The 22,948-nt window shown below is 44.8% G+C and overlaps 1 protein-coding gene across 1 annotated transcript in view; it reads left to right on the plus strand.

The window, feature by feature from the left end:
- CACNA1A (calcium voltage-gated channel subunit alpha1 A) overlaps positions 1-22,948 on the plus strand; it is a 253,453-nt gene that overhangs the window by 39,484 nt on the left and 191,021 nt on the right. Inside the window, 2 exon segments of the mRNA XM_070373554.1 lie at positions 7,890-7,996; positions 11,335-11,474. Coding sequence (XP_070229655.1) covers positions 7,890-7,996; positions 11,335-11,474 — 247 coding nt within the window.

The raw sequence follows: 22,948 nt of genomic DNA on the forward strand, positions 1-22,948 counted from the left end.
AGGCTCAGTAGCTGTGGCACCTAGCTTAGTTCCCCTGCGGCATGCGAGGTCTTCCTGGACCAGGGATCGAACCTGTGTCCCTGCAATGACAAAGGATTCTTAACCACTGGACCGCCAGGGAAGCCCCAAAACTTTTAGTGTTGGGATTTAAATTTTCTCTGAGATTTTCCTGCTGACATAAAGGATCTTTTGTGTGTATGTGCCTGTACTGTGTATGTTAAAAGTAGGTCTTTGCAGTTGTCTCCGAGACTTGACTTGCCGTGTAATTAAAAGCCCGCCTCATGCCACTGGCCATGGTGCTGAAACATTCTGGGCATCGCCAGAGTTGCCCTTGCTGATCCGCTGGTGGAGAGAGTTCGAGATATCTGCGATTTCAAGAAAGACCCTTTGGATTGTTGGAAGTTGATATTGATTGTTATGACCCATTCTGGCTGGTCTTATGAAGAAGTGGACTAGTATGCAACGGTTGATAATTACTATATTAGATTGTGTCAGTGGCTGGAACTCAGGTGAAGACTGATCCAGTTGGCCTCATCATGGTTAAAATCCCAGGTATACCCCAACTCCAGTTTTTAAGTAAAGGCCAAAACATCCACCTTCTAGCAAGTAGGCGTAAGCTGTTGAGTGGTCTGTGGGGACCCCCACCAGCATGACTTTGAAGTGAACCTTAGCATATATATGACCTTGAGCAATCTGTTTAGCCTCTCTGAGCCATAATTTTCTTATCTGGAAAGTGGAGCTTGCAATAGAACCTACCTTGTAGAATTTTTGCAAGGAATTAACTGAAACAGTGAGTATATAGTGGTTAACTTGGTGTCTGCCCAACAAAGTGCTCAATAAATTGCAGCTGTAATTATGATTGTTGTATCTGTTAATGGCCTCATAATAGTTGGTCATATTTCTAAATTAAACCATGGCATCTGTTTAGTGGAGCAGGAAATATGTCCTATACCCAAGGCCTTGGTACCCCCTACTCTTTTCCTGGTAATGGTGAAAAGCATGGAAGTAACATGAAAATAAGACTTGCTTGGCTTCTCCCCACAATCTCAACTGCCTGATTGACTCATTGAAGTATCTGTTTCCTCAGAACACATCCATCAGGCAGCCCCTGTAGTAGAGACAAGACTTTGATGGGTTAACAAACCTGATTTGATTTTTCGCACTAACTGCAGAAGGCTGGAAATGAGATGGGAATGGGGCAAGGTACCACAAAGAGAAGGATGGATCATTTGGACGTTCTGCAAGGTCTTGCTAAGGGGCTGGGATCATCAGCTATGCCCACTTTACAAATTGATTTTCCTTGATGCTCTGGCTCCCAAGAACAGCTCCTATTCACAGACACGGCCCTTGTTCCCTGTAAAGAAATCACTGGGTCATTTCCTGTGTCACACACAGCCCCTCTCTGGGGCCACTGGGGGTCCTGATCTATCTTATTGTGGGGGAAGTTTTGTGTATCTGTATTCGCCTGTAGGGCTGTTTGCTAGTCTGACTTCCATGAGCCATTTCAGGAGCCAGCTTTTCCTCCCACCAGGGGTGCGTCTCTCTTCCTCATCTCCCTCCCTCTTCTTTTGGCCTCTTCGGCTGGCTGATTAGTCTGGATCCCGCTGACACAGGTGTTTTCTCCGTGAACCAATCGGGGAGCAGGAAGGCTCAGCTCAGCTCACAGAGGCATTGTTCACCACAGCTGTGAGTTAGAACCCAGGCTTTCTAAATAGGGAGGATCAGGCACAACTCAGGGTTGGGCTGAAAATGCCTCATCTCCCCTTCCTGGACAACCTTTGACCTCTACCTGGGGAAAGAATCTCCTGTGCCAAGAACTCAGTACAGTGCACCAGGCACATCACTGCAGATTTCAAGGAGTTGATCTGTGTCCTTAACGTGCCTACAGAGATTTGGCACATGACGAAGTGAGGGGAGAGATGTGGACAGCAGGACCCACCCACCCTTCCTTTCTTCCATAGGTGTTTACTGAGCACCTACTCTGGAACAGATGCCCTCTTAGGTGCTGAGAACAAAGCATCAAACAAAACAAAGTGTTTTGCTTGTACAGGGCTTATAGTCTGTTAGGCAAAAGAAACAGAGAAACCAGGTAAAGGAGAAAAATACAGCAGGTGTTTGGGGGCAAGGGCCAAGGAAAAAATTAAGTAGGGAGATGGGGTAAAGGGCCTCACTGAGGATGAGAAAAGAGAAAAGACCTAGAAGAGAGGGAGGGAATCTTGTGGGTCTCTGGGGAAAGAGCATTCTAGGAGAGAGAATAGCAGGTGCAAAGGCCCTGGCAGTAAAAGGTGCCTTGTGTGTTTGAGAAAGATGGAGAGGCCAGTATGGTTATAGGTAAATGAACCAGGGGGAGAATGGAGGAGATGGGGGCAGGTCGTGCAGGACTGCTGGGAGGGCTTTGACTTTTCTTCTGAGTGAGGTAGTAGCCATGGGAGGGCTGTGACTGTTTCCATGTGCAGTAAACCAGAATTTTCTGTGCTGCGTCTTCATCTCATTCCAACATCACTCTTGATCCATGAAGGTCTTGGGTTTCACCTTGAGTGGAGGCAGAAGACTGGTCCAGGCCTCCTGAATTCTCCTCCTCTGGGGTCAGAACATGGAGGAGAAGGCTTGGAGCAGAAAGGCGAGCCCCCACTTCTTTCTGGATGACTCAAAGCCACAGTAACCGGGGCTCCTCCTCCCCCCTGAAATAGATCTAAGGCAGCACTTTCCAAACTTCAGTGTGCACAGAGCCCCTAGAGATCTTGCTGAAGTGTATGTTCTGACTCAGCAGGTCAGCATGGGGCCTGATGCTCTGCTTTTTTTGCTGGGTGTTGGCCTCTGCTGTTTGGTTCCTGGACCATGTGTTAAGTAGCAAGGGTGTGGACCACACCTTAAGTAACAAGGGTGTAAGGTCAGTGTTGCAGGTTCCCATTTGGGGCGTGTCTTTGGACATTGGCAGGGTGCATGGAGAGAGAGGGAGGTGACATTTGATAGCCAGTGTATCTATGCATGCATGCCTGCTAAGTGGCTTCAGTCATGTCTGACTCTTTGCTACCCCATGGACTGTAGCCCACCAAGCTTCTCTGTTCATGGCATTCTCCAGTCAAGAATACTGGAATGAGTTGCCATGCCCTCCTCCAGGGGATCTTCTCAACCTAGGGATTGAACCCATGTCTTCTGCATTGCAGACAGATTCTTTACTGCTAAGCCATCAGGGAAGCCAGTGTATCCATACCTGACCAAAAAAAAATAAGAAAAAGAAATAAGATGGGCATGGGCAGCCTCTTTCTGTTGGTTTGCATGCTGACTAAGACTTCATTGTCATACTGGAGAGCTCTGGGTCTGAAACCCAGGTGACCACGGCAATTGAAAGCCCGATAATGCAGCCCATGAAAGTGCAGCTTGCTGCTGGTCTTGTGGGACTCTTCCTGGAACCTCAGCTCGAATCAGATACAAAGGAAGTCACATAGGGGCAGGAGGCCAGGGGGCCCCAAGAGTGAGGCAGCAGCTTGGTGCAGAAGCACACAGGGAGCTAGTTGGCAGAGAAGGAAAGCGAAATCATCAGATTCAAATCATGGCTTCAGAAGCCTCGGCAAGGGGAGGCCGGGGAAGGGCTTGGCATTGCTTCTTTGTGTACAAATATTGTCTCTTATTTTCTGGGCTGCAGGGTGAGGCAGAATGGAGTATTTGTGCAACACAGCCCAGCTTTGTTCTCTGTACTTCTAATGACCGTCAGCTCGGAGGCAGGAAGCCAATCAGAGATGATCGTCAGCAGGAATGGCTTTTGTTGACTCCCCAAATTGCCCTGAGTCTTGGATTTGCTTTTCAAAGTGTGCATGGAGCGTGGCTCGACTGCTTTCAGCTGAAGGCAAAGGCTGAAGCGGGTGACAAAGAAGACCTCTTTTCCTTTCTTAGACTCTTATTCCCAGGTTGCCTATTTCAGACTTTATTTTCACACCTGGAAAGTGGGTATATATTCCAACTCCTCCTCCTCCAGCCTGTAAGATCCCTTGGTTTTTATGAAACGTCCATGATACTAAATGTAACTCTAGAGCCAAACAGGATACCGAGGCTAGTTAAGTTTCCAAGAGAGAAAGCTGGGAGGAGGGCAGTAGTTCATCAACATGGCCAAGTTCAAGATATGCTATTTAATCCTTCTGCACAACAGTGGATTTCAGTGTTCCCAGAGGACACTGGACAATATCTGGAGATGAATTTTGGTTGTTATAAGTTTTGATTCTCATAACTGGAGAGGAGGATGCTACTGGCATCTAGTGGGTAGAGGCCAGGGATGCTGGTCAACACCCTACAAAATGCAGGACAGCTCCCGTGAAACCCCACCCACAGAGAATTGTTATTGTTGTTCGGTTGCTAAGTCATGCCTGACTCCCTGTGACCCCATAGACTGCCTCATGCCAGGCTTCCCTGTCCGTCACTATCTCCCGGGGTTTGCTCGAACTCATGTCCATTGAGTTGGTGATACCATCCAACCATCTCTCCTCTGCCACCCCCTTCTCCTTTTGCCTTCTGTCTTTCCCAGCATCAAGGTCTTTTCCAATGAGTTGGCTCTTTGCATCAGATGGCCAAAGTATTGGAGCTTCAGCGTCAGTCTTTGCAGTGAATCTTCAGGATTAATTTCCTTTAGGATTGACTGATTTGATCTCCTTGCTGTTCGAGGGACCCTCAAGAGTCTTCTCCAGCCCCACAGTCAGCCCCTCATCATGTCAGTAGTGTGGGAGTTGGGAGACCCAGCTCCAGAGTAACCAATTCCCTCAGGCTTTCTCCCTCTGGCATCCATTTCTCCACACCTAAGCCTCCTTCTCAGAAATTTCCAGCTTTGTTGTGTTAGTGTGTTAGTTGCTCAGTCGTGCCCGACTCTTTGCGACCCCATGGACTGTAGCCCACCAGGCTCCCCTGTCCATGAGATTTTCCAGGCCAGGATACTGGAGTGGGTCACCATTTCCTTCTCCAGGGGATATTCCCAACCCAGGGATTGAACCTGGGTCTACTGCACTGCGGGCAGATTCTTTACTGACTTTTTTATTTAAAGTAATTATTGATATGTATGTTCTTATGGCCATTTTGTTAATTGTTTTGAATTTGTCTTCCTAGGTCCTTTCTCTTCTCTTCCTCTTTTGTTCTCTTCCAATATAAAATTTTAAAAATTAAATTAAAAAGAAAAGAAATTGCCAATTTTGTTTATTAAGTCTGTTGGCCTGAGGATGCTTCTGCAGATCTGGCCGGGGAAACAGGGATATTGTGGATCACCCGCTGATCAGCAGATCAGGTCCTGATATGAAGTGAGCAGGACAGACCCTCCCCAAGGGCAAACCCTCCAGTGGGACTGTCTGGTGGCTGGAGCAGTGTTGCAGGTTTCAGGGAGGCGCTTGTGCCCAGAGAGAGAGGGAATATGCCTCTAGAAATGGCCATGTGACCTACACCTTCCCTCCTTTGGATCTTGAAAGGGCTGATTCTTGGAGGCTTGACTACCATGTTGTTCTTTACTGAGGTGAAATTCACATAGCAGTACTAGCCATTTTTAATTCCTTGGTATTCAGTACATTTGGAATGTGTTCAGCTATCACCTTGATCTAGTTCTAAAACATTAACTAACCACTCACCATTGCCCGCTCTCCCAGCCCCCTCAGTCCTTGGCAACCACCAGTCTGCTTTCGGACTATGGACTTGCTTGTTTTGACCATTTCATATCAATGGAATTCATACAATACATGGTCTTTTGTATCTGGCTTCTTTGACTCAGCATGATGTTTTTGAGGCCCCTCCACACTGCAGTGTGAGTTAGTGCTTCATTTTTATGGCAGAATAATATTCCATTCTATGGATATATCATATATTGTTTAACTATTCATTCCCTGATGGACATTTGGGTTGTTTCCACCTTTTGGCTAATTGTGAGTATTGCTTCTGTGAACATGTATCTGAGTACTGGTTGTCCAGTGCTTTTGGTGTATACCTAGGAGTGGAATTGCTAGCTTTTATGGTAATTCTATGTCTTAACTTTTTGAGGAGTCATCAAACTATTTTGCTCAGTGGCTGTACTGTTTTACATTCTCACTAGCAATGTACAGTGGTTCCAGTTTCTCACATTCTCACCAACACTTTATTTTTTAAATAAATCAACCCAGTTCTTTTTTTTAAAGATTTATTTATTTATAGCTGCACTGGCCTTTATTGCTGTGTGTGGGCTTTCTCCAGTTGCAGAGGGTGGGGGCTCCTCCGTTGTTGCCAGGCACGGGCTCTAGGGACATGGGCTTCACCAGTTGCAGCTCATTGGCTCAGCAGCTATGGTGTCCAGGCTTACTTGTCCTGCAGGGTGTGGGATCTTCCTGGACCAGGGATCAAACCCATGTCCCCTGCATTGGCAGGCTGATTCTTTACCACTAAGCCGCCAGGGAAGCCCACCAACACTTGACTGTTTTCTGTTTTTTTCATTCTTATCATCCTACTGGATGTGAAGTGGTATCTCATTGTGGTTTGATTTGCATTTTTCTAATCTTCTTTGGAGAAATGTCTTTTCAAACTCTGCCTGTTATTTAATTGGGTTGTCTTCTTATTGTCTAGTTGTAAGTGTTCTTTATTCTGATACTAGACCCTTATCAGATATATGATTTGCAAACATTTTCTTGCATTCTGTTGGTTTTTTTTTCACTTTCTTGACAATGTCCTTTGATGCACCAATGTTCTAAATTTTGGCAAAGTCTGATTTGTCTATTTTTGCTTTTGTTGATCATGCTTTTGATATCAAACCTGATCACTGTATTTTATTTTTAATTTAATTTTTATTTTAAATTGGGATGTAGTTGATTTACAGTGTTGTGTTCGTTTCAGGTGTAAGCAAAGTGAATCAGTTATGTACACACACACACACACGTATATATATTCATTCCTTTTCAGATTCTTTCCCCATATAGGTTATTACAGAATGTTGAATAGAGTTCTCTGTGCTATAGAGTAGGTCCTTGTTGATTGTCTATTTTATATATAATAGTGTGTATATGTTAATCCCAAACTCCTAATTTATCCCTTCCCAACCCCACTTTCCGCTTTGGTAACCATAAGTTTGTTTTCTGAGTCTGTGAGGCTGTTTCTATCTTGTGAATAAGTTCATTTGTATCATACTTTAGAATCTACATATAAGTGATGTCATATGGCATTTGTATGTATCTGACTTACTGTATATGATAATCTCTAATTGCCTCCATGTTGCCACAAATAGCATTATTTCATTCTTTTTTATGGCTCAGTAATAGCCCATCGTATGTATGTACCACATCTTTATCCATTCTTCTGTGGATGGACATTTAAGATGGACATTTTGATATCTGATCTGATCACTGTATTTTAAATTGCGACCACCAACCTCCTCTCCTGCTTTTTCTCTCTGTGGCATTCACCGTACAGTACCGTATGCCTCTCTTCTACAAGGGCAGAAATTTCTGTGAGTTTTACTCTCAGCTGTGACCCTGTGCCCAGGACCTGGCACGCAATAGGTGCTAAATTGATATTTGTCCAATGAAGGTTGGAGGTGAGATGGAGGAAGAACATCTACAGTTTCCTTACGGAGTCATCTGCTGGGTTTTCATGGCAGTGAAACTCCTCTGTATGAAGCTATGTTGGTAGATCCATGTCATCATACGCTTGCTCAGACTCACAGAATGTATGACACCAAGCATGAACCATAGTGTAAGCTAAGGACTTTGGATGATAGTGATATGTCAGTGTAGGTTCATCACGGGTGACAAAATGCACCGCTCCAGTGGGGGACGTTCATAACAGGGCAGGCTGTGCCTATGTGGGGGCAGGGGACATGTGGGAAATCCCTGTATCTTCCACTCAGTTGTGCTTTGAATCTAAACAAAGCTGAAAAGATTTTCCTTAACTCTGTGATACTCCCTTTGAATATATGATTTTAGCCACCATCATAGCAAACTGCATCGTCCTCGCCCTGGAGCAACACCTACCTGATGATGACAAGACTCCGATGTCTGAACGACTGGTGAGTGATGTTTCCCCGCCGGGGTCTCTGCTTTGGGGGCAAACTGATGTGCCTGTGGGATCTGAGAGCAGACTGGGCTCTTAGTCTTGTCTCCAAGAACCAGATCCTGGGCCCCCTGCCTGTTGTTGTTTAGCTGCTAAGTCCTGTCCAACTCTTTTGTGACCCCATAAACTGGAACCCACCAGGCTTCTCTGTCCATGGGATTTCCCAGGCCAGAATATTGGAGTGGGTTACCATTTCCTTCTCCAGGGGGTCTTCCCAACCTAGGGATCAAACCCGTGTCTTCTGCATTGCAGGAGGATTCTTTACCACTGAGCCACCATGAAAGCCCTGGGGAACCTAAATTTCATGAATACTAATAATCTGGGGAGAGAGAAGTCCTCGCTGCCCATCCTCCACTCTTGCCCCCCAGCAGACCTTTTGTTAATCTGGAGAGGGATGGAGGGGTTACGTTGTCCATGAGGAGTCACATTCAGAACAAAATTTTGGGGAATTCTCTGGCAATTGGGTGGTTAGGACTTGATGCTTTCACTATCAGGGCCCAGGTTCAGTCCCTGGATGGGGAACTAAGATCTTGCAAGTCTGGTGGCACAGCCAAAAGAATTTAAATAAATAAATAAGTTTTTAAAAAAGAAAAACAAACAAAAATTCTTGTGAAAAATATTAACCATACATAGATACATGGAGAACAGTACCATGAACCCCTCATGAACTCCTCATCCAGAGACAACAAATATCAAGATTTTGCCTCACTTCATGTTTCCTTTTGTTTTTTATTTCCTTGGTTTGTTTTTCTTGGCCAAAGTATGTTAGGGCAAATCCCAGGCAATACGTCAATTCACTGCCATATACTTAAGTCTGCATTGCTCAAAATATGGGCACTTTCTGGGACTTCCTGGCAGTCCAGTGGTTAGTACTTAGTGCTTTCAATGCCATGGCCTGGGTTCAAACCCTGGTTGAAGAACTAAGATCCCGCAAGGCACATAGAGTGGCCAAAAAAGATGCTTTCTTACATCACCCCAGTGACATGTTGACATCCAGCACGCCAGTGGTTCCTGGGAATCATCAAAAACCCAGCCAGTAATCAAATATCCACAATTACATCAGAAATGGCATCTTACAGGTTGTTTTGTTTGAACCAAGATCCGTACATGGTCTAGATTTGATGTTAAGGCTTGTAATCTAAGGCAGTTATCTTCCCTCCTGCCATTGACTCTGCAGAAACCAGTCCAGTTGCCCTAAGGAAGGTCCCACATTCTGACTTTTGCGTGATTGCATGCTTGCTGCTGCTGCTGCTGCTAAGTCGCTTCATTCGTGTTCGACTCTGTGCAACCCCATAGACGGCAGCCCACCAGGCTCTGCTGTCCCTGGGATTCTCCAGGCAAGAACACTGGAGTGGGTTGCCATTGCCTTCCCCATTGTGTGAAAGTGAAAAGTGAAAGTCAAGTTGCTCAGTCGTGTCTGACTCCTAGTGACCCCATGGACTACAGCCTACTAGGCTCCTCCATCCATGGGATTTTCTAGGCAACAGTACTGGAGTGGCTTGCCATTGCCTTCTCTGGATTGCTTGCTTAGGGTATCATTTAGCTGGTTTCTCTTTCCCCAGGTTTACTACACATGAATATCAGCTCTGGAGTCAAAATCCAGTCAAAATCCAGTTTGATCTGGTGGAACTCTGCAGAGCTGTCAAGTAGCACTAAGTTCTCTCTTGATCCCAAGCCATCCCCCATCCCCCTGGTTTGCCTCCTGGCATTCTGACAACCCCAAGAAGGAGACCTCGCTCCTTCCCATCACCATTTCAAAGCCAGCTTTCAAAACTCAAGTGTAGGGAGAGAGAGATTTTAGAAGTCATTCCTTCCTAATCCACATAGTATTGATGATCTCAAGGCTCTTACATGTTAATAGCTGTGTATTGGGCTTCCAAGGTGGTGCTGCAGAAGAGCCTGCCTGCCAGTGCGGGAGATGCGGGTTTGATTCCTGGGTCGGGAAGATCCCCTGGAGTAGGAAATGGCAACCCACACCAGTATTCTTGCCTGGGAAATCTCATGGACAGAGGAGCCTGGTGGGCTACAGTCCATGGGGTCACAAAGAGTCAGACACAACCTAACACACATGCATGCAGTTATGTATTATAATGTGTTTCCTAAAAATAGATAACTAGTCCAGAAAAACAATGACTTAAAACTTTTTTGTTTGTTTTTGCTTAAGATCAGGCTGAGTAAAAAGAGTTTGTTTAAAGAATAGTAAGCAAATAGTAGTAGCGATGGTGAGCTGGTATGGGAAGGCTCATAGAGGCAGAATGAAAATGACTGAAGCTTGAGAAGCATTGTCATTAACAGATGAGGGAGACAGCAATGGAGAGGCTCTGAGGGAACAAAGCTTATAGCTTAATTCCAAGTATTAATACTATAGAGTGTCAGCTGGAAGCCAGGCCTGGCCGGAGGCCTGGTGGGGAGCTGGGAGCTGGAACATCAGTCATTTACCAGCCAGTGCAGAAGTATTCATTCCAATATTTTCTCAACCTGAACTGCTCTACTGGTGCACACCAGCTTAGAATCATCACAAGTGTCAGATTTGGGGGCTTGGAGGTGAGGTCAGTGCACAGGGACCAACCCCAGGGTCCTGGATGATGTATGTGACAAGTAAACATTCTAAACCAACGCTTTCTTGTGGAACTTTCTACAGTGATGGAAATATCCAACATCTGCACCGTCCAATATGTTAGCCTGGAATGGGACTAGTGTGACAGCAGAACTGAGTCTTTCGTTTTATTTCACTTAAATTTATTTTTTATTATATATTTATTATTCTTGGCTGTGCTGGGTCTTCGTTGCTCTGCCTGGGCTTTCTCTAGTGGCAGTGAGTGGGGGCTACTCTTTATTGCAGTGCACAGGCTTTTCATAGCAGAGACTTCTCTTGTAGAGCAAGGCTCCAGGTGCATAGACATCGTAGTTGTGGCACTCAGGCTTAGTTGCCCCATGGCATAGGGGATCTTCCCCAATCAAGGATCGAACCCGTGTCCCCTGCATTGGCAGGCAGATTCCCAACCACTGAACCACCAGGAAATCCCTTCATTTCAATTTAAATAGTCACACATGGCTGCCTAAGTAGTGTGTAAAGTTGGCCAAATGGAAAGGAGTCGTCTTCTCCATGCTTCTGTTTTTCTCGCAGTAGCCTTTGGACAAGGTTACTCCAGGCAGAATGCAGTGAGGCGCGGTGAGGGCTGGAAAGTCTGGAGAGGTGAGGGGAAGTGGGTAGAGATTCTGAGTGGGTGGTTCCCTGTTCATGCCGCCCTCTGTCCAGCCAAAGACACTAATCTTACCTTCTCCCCCTTCCAGGATGACACAGAACCATACTTCATTGGAATTTTTTGTTTCGAGGCTGGAATTAAAATCATCGCCCTTGGATTTGCCTTCCATAAAGGCTCTTACTTGAGGAACGGCTGGAATGTGATGGACTTTGTGGTGGTGCTAACAGGGTAAGTGGTCTGTGGTGTGTTTCTTAGAATTATCTTGAATGATGAGAACTCTGGAAACATAAGGATTGGCGGCATCCGGGCTGGGCTCAGAAATGCTGAGCCCCCATGTTCTTCCATGTGCTTCTGCCCTCTTACCCAACCCCCCTCACCTCCTCATCTCGGCTGGAGATCACGGCAGATGCTTTCTGTTACAATTAGAATAAATAGCTTTTAGAATTGACTGCTTCCAAAGTGCTTTACGTGCATTCTCTCATTTAATCCTCACAACAATCCAATGAATTAGGAAACATTAATATTCCCATGTGAGCGCTGAAGAATCTGAAGCATAGAAGGAACTTGCTCGCGATCACCCAGCTAGTAAGTGATGGAGCTGGGATTTGAACCTGAGATGATATCATTCCGGAACTCGAGTTTGTAACTATTGCGCACACATAGTCCTTTTGCTTTGCTTGGGCGAATACCTTGCCTTTATTTTAAATTGGTAAATGCTTTTTGAGGACTTCAGGGTGCGAGAGATTGTGGTGGGATTATGGAGAAAACCAGCTGAAGTAAGGTGCAGTCAGTGCCTCTGAGGAGGTTTCAGATCTGATACAATGAGCCAGAGGTAAAAGGTAAAAGGTGAAGGTGTATACTCTGTCCACCTTGTATAAGGTAACTCTAGCTACTATAACAGCAACAACAAAATCCAAAACTAGGTAATGACTTAAACACAACAGAAGTTTTATTTCTTGCTCGTTGAAAGATCAAAACAGTTGTTTCTCACTGGCAGGCTTCTCTCCTCTGCACAGTGACTGAGGGACTCAGGCCCTTAATATACATTGTGGTTTTTCCTATTGTTGACTCACAGATTGGGTCTGCTTGTCTACAGGAAATCATGGAAGAGACATGAACGTGGATGGTGATGCTTGGGGCAGGGAGGCGGTTGTAGAGTCCTGGCTGGAACCTGGCTCATAACCTCTTTCACTCATACAGACTTCTGCTCGAATTCAGGCACATGCCCATACATGGCTCAGGGAAGCTGGGAAACAGCACACTGTGCTTAGAAGGAAATGGAAATGGATTTGGTGGATGGTCAGCCAGTCTCCGTTACTGACCCCAAAGCCCTTTATCCAGTCCCAGTATAGACTTTACCATTTTGTGATGATTTTGAACTCCTTTGCTTACTTATTCCTCCCCTCCAAGCTAAGTCTTTTTCTTCTCTCCCAAGAGCCCTATTCACTGAGAAATATTCCTCATAGTTCTCCTACATGAGAGCCCAGTTTTCCTCTATGGGATTATAATCCTCTATGGGATCATTTTTGGGGGGTGCTCCAAAATCACTGCAGATGGTGATTGCAGCCATGAAATTAAAAGATGCTTACTCCTTGGAAAGAAAGTTATGACCAACCTAGACAGCATATTAAAAAGCAGAGACATTACTTTGTCAACAAAGGTCCATCTAGTCAAGGCTATGGTTTTTCCAGTGGTCATGTATGGGTGTGAGAGGTGGACTATAAAGAAAGCTGAGCACCGAAGAATTGATGCTTTTGAACCGTGGTGTTGGAGAAGACTCTTGAGAGTCCCTTGGACTGCAAGGAGATCCAACCAGTTCATCCTAAAGGAGATTAGTCCTAAGTGTTCATTGGAAGGACTGATGTTGAAGTTGAAACTCCCAATACTTTGGCCACCTGATGTGAAGAGGTGACTCATTTGAAAAGACCCTGATGCTGGGAAAGATTGAAGGTGGGAGGAGAAGGGGACGACAAAGGATGAGATGGCTGGATGGCATCACCAACACAGTGGACATGGGTTTGGATAAACTCCGGGAGTTGGTGATGGACAGGGAGGCCAGGTGTGCTGCGGTTCATGGGGTTGCAAAGAGTCGGACACGACTGAGCAACTGAACTGAACTGAACTGATGGGATCATTTCTGTGTGGGAATCACAGTTCTCTCTGTTATTTAGTCGCTAAGTCGTGTCCAGCTCTTTGTGACCCCATGGAATGTAGCCCACCAGGCTCCTCTGTCCACGGGATTTCCCAGGCAAGAAGACTGGAGTGGGTTACCACTTCCTTCTCCAAGTTTTCTTCCATGGGATTCTATTTCTCCTCTGGGCCTTGTTGCTGCTCCAGGTCCGTTCTCTCTTGGCAGACGTCATGGGTCTTAGTGACCATGCTGTGTTGGCTGGCCTCTCATAATTCAGGTTTTAAATGTATCTGTTGTTTCAAAGCAACATTGCTTCTCACAGAAGGAGCTGTGTCAGTTGGGCTATTTTGGTAGAGGCTTTCAGGTTTGAGTGGTCTTTTATGAGGGCTAGCTCTAGTGTTTTCTGACAGGGGCTCTGCTGTGCCCACGGTCCTTTGCCTCATGACCTTGGAAGGTTCCTTGGATGTATCATGGCATTGAGCACTTTTCTCTTTGCTTACTAGGAAACTTGTGTGTGCAATAGCTCAGTGGTTGACTTTGTTGTTGTTGTTTAAAAATGTATTATAAAAAAAGGTGTGATAGAAATAATCATTTCTAAAAAGGTATAATAGAATAATTCTAAAAGAAGTAGAGAATCATATAACAAATGCCTGTGTAACAAATTCTAAAAGAAGTGGAAAATCATATAGCAAATCATATAACAAATATTCGTTGAATGAATATTTGCATTCATTGAATGCAAATATTGAATGAACAATATTCATTCAGTGAATATTTATTAGGCAACTACCATATGCTCTCGAACACAGCAATGGTCAAAACAGACAAAAATCCCTCCTCTTGTAGTGCTGACATTCTAGTGGTGAAGAAAGACAAGATGCATGAATGAATACAATATCTAGTGTGTTAGATGTTGATGAGATATTTTTAGAGAAAAAATAAAGCAGAGAAGGGATGGGTCGTATTATGGGCAGGAGGGCTAGAAGTCAGGGAAGACTAGCATGGGGAGGTAGTATTTGAATGAAAACCTGGAGGAAGTGAGTGAATAAGCCATGAGCCGAAGGAGGAGAGTGCCAGGCAGAGAGAGCAGCAAGTGCCAAGGGCCGGAGGTTGAGCTGCATCTGGTGGGTTTGATGAACAGTGACGAGGCCAGCATGCCTGGAGCAGAGTGGGTGAGGGGAAAAGTCGGGGAGGTGAGCACAGGGAGGTGATGGGGCAAACTGCCATCGAAATGAAACCTTTACCTGATTAAGAATTTGATATTCCATTTAAAGACTACTTGTTCAAGTAGATTAACCTTTACACAGATTCAACAATACATCATTTGATTTTCTTTTATCTTTTCCTTTTCTCCTTCAATCAGTAACTTTAGGAAGATCTAGTAAAAAGGTCTTATCCATATTTCACTGAAGGTTCTTTTTGACTAAGAAAACAGTATATTTCAACTGTCCTTGAAAGCACATGGAAGTTGCAGTAAAATATACAACCAATGAAAGTAAACATATTGGTGACCAAAAAAAGCAAAACCTTTATGTATAGCATAGAGAACTCTACTCAGTACTCTGTAATGACCCATGTGGGAAAAGAATTTAAAAAGAGTGGATGTGTGTATATGCAAAGCTAATTCACTTTGCTCTATACCTGAAACCAACACAGCATTGTAAATCAACTATACTCCAATAATAACTTTTTTCTTAAAAATGCAACCGTTTTAATACGGCGTAAGCCCCTGCATTCCCTTTCCTGGCCCCATTCTTTTCTCTCCATCCAAAAGCACTTTCCTGAATTTTGTGCTCATCATTTCCATTTATGTATTTACACTTTTATATAAGAATATAAGAAATATGTGATACTTATGTTACAGTTAATTAGATAAGCATGTAAGAAGTATGAGCTTAATCTGCTTGACAAGAATGGTCCCATCCATCCGTTTTCGCTGCTTCATGGTATTCTGTGGTATGAACATTCTACCACGTATTTATACATTTGGGTTGTTTCCAGCTTTGTGCTATTTTGAACAAAGCTGTCCCCTCGTTCTTGTGAGTGCATTTCTCTAGGGCATATGCCCAGGAGTGGAATTGCTGAGTTGTATGCTCTATGCATTCCCAGCTTCACTAGATCCTGCCAAATTGCTCTGCAAAGTGGTTGTACTAACTTATGCTCCCTGGGGGCTGACTTCTGCTGCCAGAGGCTGGCTTGACCTTGATGGCAGGAAGAAGCCTTCAAAACCCCTGTTTTCTGTGACATGGTTCTTAAAACACCTAGGGAAGCTCATACACTGTTGAGCATATAGTAAGTCTCAATAAGTGATTAGTAAGTTGAAAGGCAGGGCTTCCTTGGTGGCTCACATAGTCAGGAAACTGCCTGCAATGCAGAAGACCCAGGTTTGGTCCCTGAGTCGGGAACATCCTCTGGAGAAGGGAATGGCACCCTGCTCCAGTATTCTTGTGTGGAGAATTCCGTGGGCAGAGGAGCCTGGCAGGCTACAGTCCATGGGGTCGCCAAGGGTCAGACATGACTGAGCGACCAAGACACGCACACACACACAAGTTGAAAGGCAGCCTTGATAGGTCAGTCTGCTGCCTGGATGTTTCTATCTACTACTCAGTTACAACAAGGTGATCTTTTTTTCTCAGCTTCCTGATATTTGATGAGCCTCTAGAGGAGAGAGTCTTCCTCTGGGGCAGATTGATCCTAAGGATGCAAGCTCGTAGTTGGAATTAATGGGATCCATGAGCCATCTGAAATTTCATGCCAAAATTGTGTATGTGTGTGTGTGTGTATTTTCCTGGTCTGTAGTTTTCATCAGAGTCTCAGTGGGGTCCTGATTTGAACGCTACAAGGAGCCCCCCTGCTGTGGATTCTATTCATTTCTTAACCCCCTCTCCTTTCCTTCTTTATTTGTCTTCTTTTTTCCTTTCTCTTGCTTTCATCTTACTTCTCCAGTAATCAGCCCTTCTTTCTTACTGTCTGGTGGTTCTGTCTCCTTCAGATCGGGCACATAGCTCAAATTTTATTACTTCAAATTCCAAGGGGCTGTTGAGTCTCCTCTTGGGTTATAAGCCAGGAACAGACAGAGAAGACTTTAGTGTCCCTGCACGCCTAGACTTCTGTGCAATGTCAGCGATGGGGAAATGCAATAAACTCTTAATTTTGTGTTCTTGGGGGAAGGGGACTCAAGTGTATCAATTTGACATTGAAACAAAGATGACTTGAATGTGCGCTTTCTGATTAAAGCATTGTGTTCTCATATTTCAAAGCAATCTGCAGCATTAAAATACCATTCACTTCTCATGGATTACCAATGTTTTGGCCATCTTTTGGTGTGCCATTTGGTGAAAAAGATCTTATCCATGGATTTTTGTGTGCTCTGTGTAGCTCAAAGCCTCAGAGACATTTTAACTTTGTAGTTGATCAACCCTATTTATAGCATCCTCCACTTGTATTTGAAATTTGATCATTAAACTGAAAATGTATAAGAGGAAGATTTGAGAAGCTTGGTTATATTTCTGAGATAACAGAGATACTGTAATGTTCAAATATATGTATACATCAAAGAAGTCAAATAATACACTTGTGCATGTTAAGAAAAGAGATTGCAAATACTGCCAGGGTAAGAGCGAAGATGATTGTTTTTTTAATTCATGAGCTTAGCCCTGTACCTGACATATAATAGGTGACCAGTAAAATAAATGTTTTGCCAAGCTGGAAGGTGGTAACATTTCTGATAATCAGAGTGTTCTGGAAAAATCTGTTTTTGCTGTTTAGTTGCTAAGTCATGTCCAACTCATTTGTGACCCCATGGACTGAGCCCCACCAGGCTCCTCTGTCCATTGGGTTTCCCAGGCAAGAATACTGGAGTAGGTTGCCATTTGTTTCTCCAAGAGATCTTCATGACCCGTGGATTGAACCCATGTCTCCTGTATTGGCAGATGGATTCTTTACCACTGAGCCACCTGAGAAGCCCTCTGGGAAATTTACCAAGCTATTTAAGGAGATGGGGACCACTGCTTTGATATAAATAGTTGAACAGTCTAGGAGTCTAGATACCCGGATACCCAGATACCCCGTTCAGATACCCTGACATCAGCTAAGGCAGACAAGGGGCAGTTGAGTAGGTCTTTACCTGCTCTCATATTTTGTGACTATAAAAAAACAAAGGTTCCTTTTTTGAAAGGTCCTATGAACCACCCCAGGCTTTGGGCAGTTTTGTGTTAAGGACAGAAGTGAGGAAAAGACTCAAGTACTTGGAGACCAGCAGGAAAGGATGTTGACTTTGTTTTCACAGCATCATTGAATGTTAGGACTCAGTGGACTCTGGCAGGCCCAACCCCTTTATTTTACTCACAGGGAGTAAAGACACAGAGGGGAGAAGTAATTTGCCCAAAGTCACGTGGAGATGGTGGGTGATCAGAAGTCTTCCAAAATCAGAAGGTATGTTCATGTCAAGGAGGCTTGGTGTCCCAGTTTGGAGGTCAGTGGGGGTGGTGTAGATAACTAATGCCACCCCTTGGACTCCACCATCAGAGCTTTGCCTTCTCTTTCCCTCGTCTCCCCAAATGCCCAGCTTCTGGTCCCTTTCTAGAGATATAGGAAGCCTCAGAGAGTAATTCCAGTTTCCCATTTTTTTCCTTAAATAGTTGAAGAAACTGAGGGCCAGAAGGGTCAAAGTGACTTGGCTAGAGTCATACACCTCTCACATTCTCTTGCTTTTTTGATTAATTGAACAGCACATGTAGTTGTTCCTCAGCCTCTGCTGCATTGCTTGCAAATGAAAACAGCATTCCAGACAACAATAAAGCACAACTAACATTCTGACTCACAGGACCAACTAATGGCTCCTATAAATGCCAGCAGCATTTTATTTTAATGTCTCTTTGCATTAATCCCCACCCCACCCCCCAGCAGAGGATCAGTCAGTCACCCCTGGTACCAGAAAGATTCCCCACTGTGGCACAAATGCTTTTTATCGTTCAGAGAGTTTTGTCGTTGAGAGCGCATCGATCTTTTTAGTGTTCAGAGCATTTGGTTGTCATGATATTTGCTGAACCATGTTCCATCAAGAATCGCTTCACTTCCTAGCGGCAGGAGCTTGTTTGTCCATCTTGGAGCAACAGTGATGATAAAGATGCTGGCTGCCATGATTTTTATTCTCATCATTTATTGAGCACTTACTGTGTGCCAGCACTATATTAACAATTTCATGTTTGTTATCACTTTTCACTTTCACAAGACCTTTCTTTAGAGGTGAATTTGAGGCTCAGAGAGATCAAGCTACTTACAAAGGGTCCCACAGTTAGTAAATGGCAGATTAGGATCTCAGCTGCCCTGCTAGGACACATCCCTAAGTCTAGGATATCCCTGGGTCAAATTAAGTTCAGACAAAGAGCTATATTCAGCCCAGTATCCTTATGAACATAATACTTGTTATTAAGAACAGTGACAATATCGACACTCTAGAACTTACAAAGCAGTTATAACATGATATACTGTATATATATTAATATATGCTCAATTAATTCTTACAACCCTCTGAGTTAAGTACCACTGTTATCCCCACTTCACAGATGAACAAACTGAGGCTCAAAGGACTTCAATAACTTGCCCAAATTCACCTACCTCAAAATAGTGCATCCAGGATTTGAACTCAGGCGGATATGGATCTAGAATCCATTTTTCTTGAGTCCATTTTCCCTAAAGTCAAGTTTTTCAGGGAAGTCAGCAAGCAGTCCTTCATTTTCTCCCTCATCTTGGGCTCTGTGGTGGCAGGAAAGAACTGGGCAATGTAGGTTTCCAAAAATGGGAAATTGGCATAGTCTACATAGCTAAGACCTGGGTCTCAAAGTCAGGGGCTGACTGTCTGCCACTGATGAACTTGAGAATGTGAGTTGATCTCTCTGAACCTTGGTTTTCTCACCTGGAAAATATGAGTAATGAGAGCGTCTACCTGTTAGAGCTGTGGTAGGGAATTGTTGTTTAGTCACTAAGTTGTGTCCAACTCTTTTGTGACTCCATGGACTGTAGCCTGCCAGGTTCCTCTGTCTGTGGGATTTCCCCAGGTGAAAATACTGGGAAGAGTTATCATTTCCTCCTCCAGGGGACCTTCCCAACTCAGGAATGGAACCTGCACCTCCTGCTTAGCAGGCAGATTCTTTAACCCTGAGTCACCTGGGAATAGAGAAGGCAAAATAAGTGTCAGATACTGTGACCTGTGCCCCTGAAGGTGTTTGAGTGCTTCATAAATGGGAGTTGGTGAACTGAAGGGAAAGTTAAAGCAGATTCTTTTGGTGGAGTGTGGTTGTTGCTGCATGTGTCCCTCTTCATTAGTTCATCTCACCTCTGGGTTTACCAGCAACTGTAATGGGCAGTTCCTATGCAGCTCACCTCTTTGCACCTCCAGCACTCTCATCTTTCTGCATCTCTGATGCAGAGTCTTTTCCAGAATCATAGGAGTTTGTTCAGCCCATGTGACAGACATTGAACACCAGCCAGGAGCAGCCCTCAACCAATGAGCAAGGATGCTGATGTATAAATACCCTTGCTTTCCCATTGTTCAGTGAGAAAACTCAGAGGTTTGTTCTACAGCCTCTTAAAGAGTCTTAGCAGGATTGAATTCCAGTTGCTCACATTGAAACCTATTCATTGGTACACATGTTACCAACTTTTTGCTTCACTCTCTTGTAATTCCGTGGCCTCCCAAAAGTCCTTGTCTTGGATCTCCTTTCAGGGAATCTCAAATCAACACAAGGAGTAATAGCCAGACACCCAATGGGTTAGAGATTTCAGCACCCTGGACAGCGCCCAGCACACTTGCTTGTCTAAAAGCGTCCTCCTTTATCGCTCTGCCCCCACCTGGGGTGGGGCAGGATTGAGAGAAGGCCAGATGGCCAGGTGACGTTGTTCTGTGCTGAGCTTCTTGGCCATTTTCCCTGTGTGGCTGGAGAAGACCTTGCCATCTATCTCTCTGCAGGTTTGGGGGCTGATAGAGGTCTTGTCCTCTTGAATTGCTGTGACAAATGCCAGCCGGCCTCTGAAGAGGCATCTGGTCACTGCTTCTATAGTTTTCAGGGCTGATGACTGCTCTCTTCTCACCAAGGCAGGGAGACAGCTGTCCTGCGGGCAGAGGAAATCTCAATGGAACGGGAAGCAAGTGGGTGCCTGGGGCCAAGGTGGAGGCTGCCAGCTGAAAAGACACTGTGCTTTGATTTATGCCGGAAGGAACTATGGGACCTAACGATGCTGTGTTGTGACAGAGGTTGTAGAAGCTGGACAGCCTCTCCTCTCTCCAAAAACCTGGGCCTGATCCAGAGACAAAAGGCTGTCACCTTCAGTGGGGTTGTGTAGTAGAAGGATGAAGCTAAGAACTTGGGAGGGGGTAGAAGAAATCGAGGGGGGTGGTCATTTAAGAAAAACAAAGAACCCATTTTCATGACTTCTCTGGTTACATTCAGCCCTTTGGCTATCTCATCCAACTTTAAGAGTTTAAATACTCCTTCTAGGGACGTCCCTGGTGGTTCAGTGGCTAAGACTCTGTGTTCCCTAGTCAGGGAACTAGATCCCACATGCTGCAACTAAGATCTGGCACATCCAAATAAATAAAAATTTTAAAGTATTTTAACATAAATAAATACATACTCCTTCTATGTTGCTGTTTCCCAAACTTACATCTCCAACCTGGACCTCTCTCAAAATCCCACTTTGGAGGAGGAGTTAGTTCACCATCCAAAACTAAGCTCCTGATCATCCAATATTGTCCCTCCATCTCTTCCCCTGACAGTGAACAGCAGCTCTGTCCTTCCAGGAGCTCTGACCAACAATCTTGATGCCTCCTGGCATGGACATAGCAGTAATGTTTGACTCTTTGTGACCCCATGGACTGGAGCCCACCATGCTCCTCTGTCCATGGGATTTCTCAGGTAAGAATACTGGAATGGGTTGCCTTTCCCTTCTGTAGGGGCATCTTCCTGACGCAGGGATCAACCCAAGTCTCCTCCATCATAGGCAGATTCTTTACCATCTGAGCCACCAGGGAAGCCCCCAATTCTATAGGTTCCAACTTTAACATGCATTCAGTACTTATTCCGCCTCTGCTGTCTCCACCCTGGGCTGGGCCATCATCATCTCTTGCCTGGCTTGTTAGAGCAGTGTCTACCCAGGGCTCTCTGCTTCTGCCCTCCTTCCCCACAGTCTGTTATCAACACAAGCAGCCAGAAGGATCCCTTTAACACCTAAATTAGATCAAATCACTTTTCTGCTCACTTTTCTACTTTGGCTTCTCCACTGAGTGAACCATCCCTCCTGTGGTTCACTCATTGGAGAAGCCAAAGCCCTCAGCCTGGCCCACAAGGACCTACCTGCATCACCTTGCAACTTCATCACTCCCTATTCTCCTTCTCACTCACTTGGCTTCAGTTGCACCAGGCTCCTGTTCTTACTGTTCCTTGAACACTTAAGGCAAGTTTGAAAACTCAGGGCTTTTGCACTTCTAGTTCTTCTGCCTGGTATGCTCTTTCCCCAAATATCTGCTCTATCCATTCCCTCATCTTCACGACTTTACTCCAGGGTTCTCTGACCTCTTACTTACAATTTTAACATTCCCAACGCTTTCTGTCCTCTTTCATTTATTGATTTTTTCCCACATACTTGGCACTTTCTGACAAGTTGAACACTTTACCTATTTATTTTTTGCCCATCTTCTTCACTAGGTCAAATACCATGAGGCAGGGATTTCATTTCTTCTGCTCAAGGTTGTATTCCCCAGTGCCTGGAGTAGTGCCTGGCACAATAAGTGTTCAATAAATGTTTCTGAATGAATGAACCAATCAATGGTACTTATGACCTGCCACTGTTAAGGGAAGTTTCACTGAAAAATAAACTGATCCAGAGGTCGAGAAGTCCCTACCTGAATGCTCATGCATGTTGGCTGGTCTAGGTGAAGTGGTGCAGTTTTGGAGGGCTGTAGCCATGAAATTAAAAGACACTTACTCCTTGGAAGGAAAGTTATGACCAACCTAGATAGCATATTCAAAAGCAGAGACATTACTTTGCCAACAAAGATTTGTCTAGTCAAGGCTATGGTTTTTCCTATGGTCATGTATGGATGTGAGAGTTGGACTGTGATGCTTTTGAACTGTGGTGTTGGAGAAGACTGTTGAGAGTCCCTTGGACTGCAAGGAGATCCAACCAGTCCATTCTAAAGGAGATGAGCCCTGGGATTTCTTTGGAAGGAATGATGCTAAAGCTGAAACTCCAGTACTTTGGCCACCTCATGCGAAGAGTTGACTCATTGGAAAAGACTGATGCTGGGAGGGATTGAGGGCAGGAGGAGAAGGGGACAACAGAGGATGAGATGGCTGGATGGCATCACTGACTCAGTGGAGTCAGACTCACTCAGTGAGTCTGAATGAACTCCTGGAGTTGGTGATGGACAGGGAGGCCTGGCGTGCTGTGATTCATGGGGTCGCAAAGATTCGGACACGACTGAGTGACTGAACTGAACTGAGGAGTGTCAACTTAATTAACTGCTGCATGTACTGGGGGCTGGAATATACCTACACCTGGTTGTGGTCCT

This window comes from Bos mutus, chromosome 7, assembly GCF_027580195.1.
Source record: "Bos mutus isolate GX-2022 chromosome 7, NWIPB_WYAK_1.1, whole genome shotgun sequence".
Taxonomy (NCBI): Eukaryota; Metazoa; Chordata; class Mammalia; order Artiodactyla; family Bovidae; genus Bos; species Bos mutus.